We start from the raw sequence: 8757 nt of genomic DNA, 5'->3' as shown, positions 1-8757 counted from the left end.
AAACCCTTCAGAACATTTGGGAATGTTAGTTGGAGAACAATTTCTCATGTATTCTTCAGATGCAGAAATGAAATCCAATGTCTGTGACTATCCTCCCAGAAAGGGCGGGCCCTGAAAATCCTTACCTGGGGGGACAATCACGAGAGCTGAAAACCAGCAACAGTTTAGCTGTGAGGGGGAGCAGCAGGCCCCAAAATCTGACCATGGTGTCAGATATCTAAGAATCCAGAGCAAGTAGCCAGAAATGAATAAAGCTGGGCCAGAGACATGACTTGTGAGTATTTTTTAATAAGACTGTCAGAGCACTGATTCCCAAAGGGGGAAATAGCACAGTGAAAGGGGATGGGGTGGGGGGCCATGTGGTTTGAAAACTCATCATATTTTTTATATTTGGAAAAAACAGAAACTATTTTTCCAGTCAAGCCAAATACCAAAGGGAAAGTGCTAGAAAATCTTGGTTGATGAATATTTATAGAAGAAATATTGATTCTCATACATCCTGGAAGGGGGAGGTATATTTTTATGTGACTGTTAAAGGGGAAATGGTTTGTAAAAATTAGAATTTGTCATTTGTTTTTATAAGCCAATTAAGGTAGGGTAGGGAACAGCAGACACCCTGGGAAAAGCAAGAGGGTATTGGGGGGGGGTGTGGCCAGTCATTAGAATAAATACGAGGGACCTACAATGGACTGAAAGTTCCTGTCCCACCAAAATGCATATGTTGAAATCTTACCCTTCAATGTGATGATGATAGGAGTGGGGTCTTTGGGAGGAAATTAGGTCATGAGGGTGAAGCCCTCATGAGTGGGATCAGTTCCTCTATAAAAGGGACCCCAGAGATTCCCCTTGACTTTTTCCACTATATGAAGATTCAACAAGAAAAATGCCCTCTGCCACCGGAAGAGGATCCTCGCCCTAATTTTAGACTACCGGCCTCCAGAACTGTGAGAACTCAGTTGCTGTTGTTTATATGCCACCCAGGCTATGACACTTGGCTAGTGCTGCCCAGACTGACTGAGACAGAACCTTGTCTGCTTGATCCAGCTCTGTCTTCTGCAACTCAGTCAGTGCTTGGCACACCGAAGGGACTCAGTTAATGCTCACCGACTGAAAGCATTCATGAATATCACAATCAGGACCAGAGATCAAGTCTCTTTTTCCTCAGTCAATTCTCTAACAGGTCCTAAAATTAATCTTACAGAAGTAAATGTAACATGTAGCAAAACTGTTAGCTGTTTCTCCTAACACCCATTTTCTCTTCCTCCTTAAATTTTTCAGCCTCTCTTGCAGCTACACTCTGACCAGGGAGCTGTAAGGGGAAGGGTTATAAGGGACTTGTAGGAGGTCTTCATAAAATAAAGGAGGTGCACCTCCCTCCCTCCTACCTCCCGCTGCCTAAAGTGCAGACATAATGGGCTGGAGATCAAGCAACCATATAGACCATGGGCTATGGGACACCAAGGATGGCAAATGATAAACAAAAAGATGCAAGAAACCTAGGTCCCCGATGATCGTAGTGACCATATCCACCCCCACTCCCCGAATCACCAGCCTTCAGACATCTTTTACATGAGATAGAAAGAAGCTTCTATATTTTACACACTGATATCTTTGGGAATTTTCTACTACAGAGAGAGATGATCCTAACTGATACGTGGGTCAGCCCCACCCCCCTGGAACGTGGGCATGAACCAAAAGCTGCCACTCCAGGAAGTGTTCGGTCCCACGACTCAGCAGCAACAGCCCAACGCTGCCTCTATTTGTTACCTGCACTCAGCGTCCCAGTCCCTGAGCCCTCTGGGCCTTGAATCAGATCCCTGTAAGTCCTGGGACAGTGCTTCCGGCAGAGGTTCTCCACCAGCGTGTTGCTTCCTCTGACCACAGTCCTCCCTTCCTTGTTCATGTAGTTCCACAGATGCAGGGCGTACGAGTCATTGAAGCTCAAGTCTCTGTCCCAGACTTCATAGTAGCGCCTCCACTCCGGATAGGATATGGGGTAAAATCTTTGGGGGTGTAGAAAGGACAAGTTCAAACACCTGAGGTCACTCACCTCCTGGAAGTCTCCAAGTCTGCACCACAGCCTCAACATCCTCGTCATCAAACTGGGACCCTGGTTGCCCCAGATTTCTGAGTTGTAGTGTTCAACAAAGTTCTCCATGCACTCCCACAGGAAGGGGTGGTGGGGAAGGAAGCCAAACACCCCATTACTAGAGTACCGAGAAGACTGAGCAGCCAGAAAGTTCTCCTCAGGGATGGGTCTGATGGAGATGACATCGGTGTCCATGTAGATGCCGCCATACTTCCAGATGATGGCCAGGCGCGACGCATCAGAGCTGACGTGGAGCCAGTTGCTCTCCACACTGGCATTGATCTGCAAGAACAAGAGCAAATCAGCCCCAGCAGCAGCGGGACAGGACAGGCTGTCCCAACGGGAGGCCAGCCCAGGGTGGCTGCAGAGAAGGAAGCAAGCCACCTTCTCCAAAATCTACTGGACAAAAGCCCAGTTTTGCAAATTTACCAAACTTAGTTCCACCCAAAAATTTGCCTTCAAGTGACAAGTCTGCAGCAGTCAGTAACAATGGGAAGATTTTAGCAGCTTTTAAAGATTTCATGAATTTGTTAAAAAAAAAAAAAGAGAGAGAGAGAGAGAAACAATGGAATGGTAAAGAAGAAACCCAGCAGGGATTTCACTTTAAACCCACTGAGTCATTTTCAGCAGGGTGTAATTTTTTTTAAAACATTTTTTTTATTTGACAGACAGAGACACAGTGAAAGAGAGGAAACACAAGTGGGGGTGGGGTGGGGGGGGCGGATAAGAGAAGGAGAAGCAGACTCCCCACTGAGAAGGAAGCCCTACTCGGATCCTGGGATCATGACCTGAGCTGAAGGCAGACACTTAAGGACTGAGCTACCCAGGCGCCCACAGCAGGTGTACATTGACCACAAATATGAAACCGTGAAGAAAGAATTTCTTGAGTCCTAAAAATGCTAAAAACTGATAAAGAAAAAAATAAACTAGGAAATCATAAATAGATCAATATGTATGTTTTTTGAGAAATTGGTAGAAGACTCTTAAAATGCGTGCATGTCTTCTTTCAGTAGTTAATTCCTTGAATAATATCCATGGAGGGCCTACTTTCTATGTGCCAAGCTCTGTTACAGTTGCTAAGGAGACAGCAGTAAACAGACAGACAAAAATCTCTGCTAGGTGGAGGTAGATGATAAACAAATTAATATATGATATGTTGAGTGTTCATAAGGACTGTGCAGGAAAAAATGCTGGATAAGGGGACTATGAAGAGAGCAGGATGGAGCCCTATCTTATCTTGGTTTCCAGCAGAAACCTGAATGAATTTGATGAGGGAACCATGCCGATATCTCAGAGAAGAGGATTCTAGGTAGAGGTACAGCAAGTGCAAAGGCCCTGAGGTAGGACTTCACTCGCTATGTGCAGGAACAGAAAGAAGGTAGAGTGGCCAAAGCAGAGTAGTGAAGGAGAGGGATAGGATGTGGGGGCAGAGAGGAATAGGAGGAGAGGGAGAGCAGATCACATAGGCTGGGGTGAAGACTGAAATTATTTGGAAGGTTTGGAAGAAAGGAGTCGAGTGATCTGACTTAGTCTCAAAAGGGTCATGCTGGCTGCTATGTGGAAATCAGACAGGGGTGGGGCTTGGGAGGCGGCAAGGGCAGAAGCACAGAGGCAAGTTAGGAAGGCTGTTGATGTGGTCAGATGTGTCCCAGAGCCACCCTGTTCTGAAAACATAACATTGTAACACTGACGTACCGCTTGGGGAACCCAAACTACACCCTATGGGACATTAGCTCCGAGAAAAACATTGATGTCCTACCGAAAGAGGCATCCATGCTCCAATCAGTTTGGAAAGTGCTGTGTTGAATCAAGTTAACCTTTCTTTAGTTCAGAACTGCAGAGGCTTTCATCTCCTCATGTACATGATTAGTCTGTGAGGGGCAAAAAGCAAGGGGGGGGTGTAGTATGTGGCAACGTCCAAGACAATTGGAGCAGAGATTTATTTGTCCAAGGAGCAAAGCACCATTTAGCTAATGTTCGCCTACCCCAGGTGTGGGGAAAGTAGGCCAACACACTGCCTGTTCTTGTTTAGTCCTCCTGGAACACCCTCTAGCAGGCTAGCTCTGAGAGCGACAGGGACTTTGCCAGCCTATTCTCCCCAGGGGTCCCCTCCACTACCAGGGGCTGTCTCCCTGGCCTGTGGCCTGCCCTGCTGCCTCCCAGGGGCTCATGCTGCCAGCTGCCTAATTGTTGGGGTGTGCTGGTGGCTGCAGGTGTAATCTTAGTGAGGTGAGCTGCTCCATCCCCTCCTGATGGGCGTCAATTTGAGAGCTCCAGACTCTTCAGGAGAAGAGATGGACACACTGAGATCTAGAAGTCCCACGGGGCCAAGAGTAAAACTAGGCACCGCCCCCACAGGCCTGTCGCTTAGTCCAGAAAATGCCTCCAGATGGCAGTACGAGGCAGCTGGGGTGTCCTCCCCCCAGGACAGTAGACTGAATAATGACCACCCAAAGACCTCAGGCCCTAGAGTCTGGAACCTGTAGACGTCACCGTGTACGGAAAAAGGGTCTTTGCAGATGGGATTACAGTAAGGATCTTAAGATGGGGAGATTATTCTGGCTTGTCCTGATGAGCCCTAAATGCTATCACAAGTATCATTTAAAGACAGATGTAGAGAGAATGCTCACACACACACACACACACACACACACACACACACACACACAGGAAAAGGACATTGCAGATCTCCACAGGACGGATTTTTCTCTAGAGCCTCCCTGGGAACTGGGCCCCTGCCAGCACCATGACATCTACCCAGTGAAACAGATTGGGGACTTGTAGCCTTCCTAACTGTAAGAGAAGAAATGTCTGCCGTTTCAGGCCACCCGGTGTTGGTCATCTATTGCGGCAGCCATAGGAAACTAACACAAGAAGGTGCACAGTGGCTTCACTATTGCCTCTTGGCCTGCAAAACTTAAAGGATTTACAGTCTGGTGCTTTACAGAGGAAATGTTTGCTGCCATTTGGGTAGCCTCCGCTTTAAATTTAGAAAGGATTTTATATGGCAAGCAAATGGTGTTATTTGGATGTTGATTTTTAAATTACTTTTGAGTTTTTTAAATGATTTTATTTTTAAAATGAACATATTTTCATCACTAAATGCACTCCTAATCGAATCACATAAAAACACCTACTACTATCATGTATTGTATTATTTTCTTCAGGTCGTTTTCTTCCACATAGATCGGAGGGGTGGGGTATATAACTAAAACAATTACAATTACATTATAACGCAAGTGTATTTATTCTTCTTTTTTTTTTAAAGATTTTTTTTTATTTATGTGACATAGAAAGATCACAAGTAGGCAGAGAGGCAGGCAGAGAGAGAGAGAGAGAAGCAGGCTCCCTGCCGAGCAGAGAGCCCGATGCGGGACTCGATCCCAGGACCCTGAGATCATGACCTGAGCCAAAGGCAGTGGCTTAACCGACTGAGCCGCCCAGGCGCCCTTTATTCTTCTATTGTATCGCATTGTAGTCTTTATACGATGTCACAGCTAAAAACTGCATAGTGAAGTTATTAAGTGGTTCTACTGTAATTTCCTTAAGCATTATCCAATCATGGGTCCTCTGTGAGAGAAATGTTTAACTGAAATATTACTTCCTTATTATGCTATGTTATTAAGATGAAGATTACAAAATTCTCAAGAGCTCCAGGAGTTTTCTTGAGTCATAAGATATGACCCAAGATGTTGTGCAAAAACGATGAATACTGTTATGCTGAAAAAAATAAATTAATTAAAAGAGGAAAAAAAAAAAGATATGACCCAAAAAAAAAAGATATTTCTTGGGTCATATCCTAATATAACCCAATCTCATATAACAGCATTCTGCCTGATCCTTCACGAATTTTCTGTTCACATCATTTTCAAATTAAATATTGCCTAGTTTCCCACTTATATGAAAAAAAATAAAGTTTAACATAGATAAGTTTAAATAAATTAAAAATAAGTGGTCATACCCCCCAGAAAAGATCTAGAAACTCATTCAGTTAAGAATAGTCACAAAGGAGGGTGCCTGGGTGGCTCAGTTGGTTAAGCGACTGCCTTCGGCTCAGGTCATGATCCTGGAGTCCTGGCATCAAGTCCCACATCTGGCTCCCTGCTTGACAAGGAGTCTGCTGCTCCCACTGATCTCTCATCTCATACTCTCTCTCAGTCTCTCTCTCTCTCATTCTCTTTCTCTCAAATAATAAATAAATAAAATCTTAAAAAAAAAAGAATAGTCTCAAAGGAAAACTTGTTCCTAAAAAATAAGTCTGGAGGCCTGAGACAAGAAGCTCAAGATGAACCTAACTTAAGTCTCTCCTGCTTATCTGAATCAGGATTCAACGCTGTGGAAAGAAGGCCAGGATCTGGGTCCTAGTCCCATCTCTGACACTGAGTCCTTGTGCTCCGTTTACCTATCCATAAAATGAGCAGATGGGACCCCTTTTCTGTGGTTCCTCCCAACGCTGACCTTCTAAGAGCCTCTCAACACTTACGCGAGTGTACCATGAAAGCAATGGTGTGTCTTCAAACAGCATTTTCATATCCAAAGGGAAGAAGAAAACATTGTCTATTGCTGAGAGGAGGGAAAAGCCTGGGTAAGTGGAGTTTGAGGGCAGCCATGTGGTGTCGTAGAGACCCTTCATGAAGAATGCCACAGGCTGCCCGGGGTAAATCTTGGCAGCAGACTCCACAGCACAAGAGACCAGAGGAGTTGGCTCCATTCTCTCTGAGGTCTCTATGAACACAATGCCACGCCCATGGCTCAGGAGGGCTCCCGGGTCCTGCTGGGACTTCTGGGGAGGAAGGCAGGAGAAGAGGCAGCTGGACTTGACGTTGAGCCGGTACAAGAAGACACAAACGAGCAGCAGGATGCCCAGCAGGAAGAGCTGGAGCTCCTTCAGCATGTCCACGTCTCTCTCCCGGCCTGCTCCTTGAAAGAAACACAATTCATTACGAAAACACACACACAACACCTGATGACGCCAGCATGCAAGAAAATGGGACATGACTATCACTTCTAAGATTAGATTTTTAAATCCTCAAAAAATGGGGTCAAATCATACAATAATAGTAAAAGAAAAATGAATTCGCTAGGGTTTATCTGAGGGATTTGAGGAAAATAATCATTCAGTCTTTTGAGGGGCCCATAGAGCACCAGGCAAGAAGAGCATCAAGACATGAGCTATAGTAGAAGTTTTTCTGAAGTTTGCCCCAGGTTGTCTAGCTTCAGTTTCCAGGGCTTTGGGGAAAGGGGCGTCTTTGGTTCTCGGGGTTTCCAAGTCAAGAGAATGGGAGAAAATTGGAACCTTCATTTGGAGAGTCTTTTCCAGGTATTTGAGGAAATCAGAAGAATTCAGAATCCAGCTCAGTTTTACGGGCACACAACAAACATTCAAAGACAATTAATCAGAACTAGAATCCAACACCTATAAGGATGTGTTGTTGCGACTTAATTTTTCTCCATAAAATCATCCTCATTTCTGTTGAAGATAGCCAAATTAAAACTAATTCATTTGGGGAAAAAAATCCATTTTAACCAATATAACCTAATTATTTTTTTTTAAAGATTTTATTCATTTGACAGACAGAGATCACAAATAGGCAGAAAGGTAGGCAGAGAGAGGAGGAAGCAGGCTCCCCGCTGAGCAGAGAGCCTGATGGGGGGCTGGATCCCAGGACACTGGGATCATGACATGAGCCAAAAGCAGAGGCTTTAACCCACTGAGCCACCCAGGTGCCCTGGCCTAATTATTTATAGCAAGAATTATGATCGATCATATGGGTTTCAGAAAATCTGCTTTGCTGGAACTTTTTATAAGGAATTTCACACTGAACTTTTAGGAGCCTCTCAAGGCCAGAAGCCAAGCCAAATACTTGCTATCAGACTCACCTAAAATACCTGTAGATTTGGGGGAATTCGCTTTTCCTGAAGTCCCCAAAATATCCTGAGATTCCTGTACCTGCCAGGAAGTGACATTCTTTACTTACCTGGTAAGGCTCCTGGGAATTCTATAAGCAAGGTATCAGGCCAGTATTCCCAAGGGGCTTTATTGACTCCATAAAGCCAACCTTCATTCCTTAAAGTTCTCCAGTCATATCTGAGTCTATGCATGTGTCTCTCAAATATGACATTCCAGTTAAAGCTTTGGTAATACAGCCAAGGTTTTTAAGGGTGTCCTGTTACAAGGAGAACAGATTCTCATTGGATTTATGCAAATGACTGTAATTGCCTTGAGAGAAAGAATACTGAGTTCTGAATTCTGGAGGGTTTGGATAGGGAGAAAAGATAATTATTTTTATTTGCTTACAATGAAATATTTTATCAAATTTCTATTTACTCATAGATACTTTAAGAGAAAGGGTTTCCTTGAATCTGGAAGGGCAAACATTAGAGAAAGAGCAATGTTTTAAACAAGAATCATAAAAATTATAATCATCTTTTTCAATTCAGTTAGTCTCATGTAATTCATTCTTGTTCTGTTTGAATGCAATTTTTCCATTAGTTCTAGAGATTCTTACCCAGTTTTATTTTATGATTTTAAAGATATCAGAAACCTGTATTCATCAAAAGTCCTTTTCATGGGGCGCCTGCGTGGCTCAGTGGGTTAAGCCTCTGCCTTCAGCTCAGGTCATGATCTCAGGGTCCTGGGATCAAGCCCCGCATCGGGCTCTCTGCTC

General features: G+C 44.3%; 1 protein-coding gene across 1 annotated transcript; it reads right to left on the bottom strand.

Moving 5' to 3' along the window:
* Positions 1 to 1756: 1756 nt before the first annotated feature.
* Positions 1757 to 8191, bottom strand: A4GNT (alpha-1,4-N-acetylglucosaminyltransferase). Its single transcript, XM_046001550.1, has 3 exons — positions 8068 to 8191; positions 6573 to 7006; positions 1757 to 2371 (listed from the first exon to the last, which is right to left on the bottom strand). The coding sequence occupies exons 1-3, from the start codon at positions 8189 to 8191 to the stop codon at positions 1757 to 1759; spliced, it is 1173 nt and encodes a 390-aa protein (XP_045857506.1).
* Positions 8192 to 8757: the final 566 nt, after the last annotated feature.

Source organism: Meles meles, chromosome 4 (assembly GCF_922984935.1).
Source record: "Meles meles chromosome 4, mMelMel3.1 paternal haplotype, whole genome shotgun sequence".
NCBI lineage: Eukaryota > Metazoa > Chordata > Mammalia > Carnivora > Mustelidae > Meles > Meles meles.
This window is presented reverse-complemented; position numbering and strand designations above follow the sequence as displayed.

Coding starts and splice junctions, on each gene's coding strand:
- A4GNT (XM_046001550.1), bottom strand. CDS start 8,191: ATGCATAGACTCAGATATGACTGGAGAACTTTAAGGAATGAAGGTTGG. Junction 7,007..8,067: donor ATTCCCAGGAGCCTTACCAG/GTAAGTAAAGAA, acceptor TCTTTCAAGGAG/CAGGCCGGGAGAGAGACGTG. Junction 2,372..6,572: donor TGCTTTCATGGTACACTCGC/GTAAGTGTTGAG, acceptor TTGTTCTTGCAG/ATCAATGCCAGTGTGGAGAG.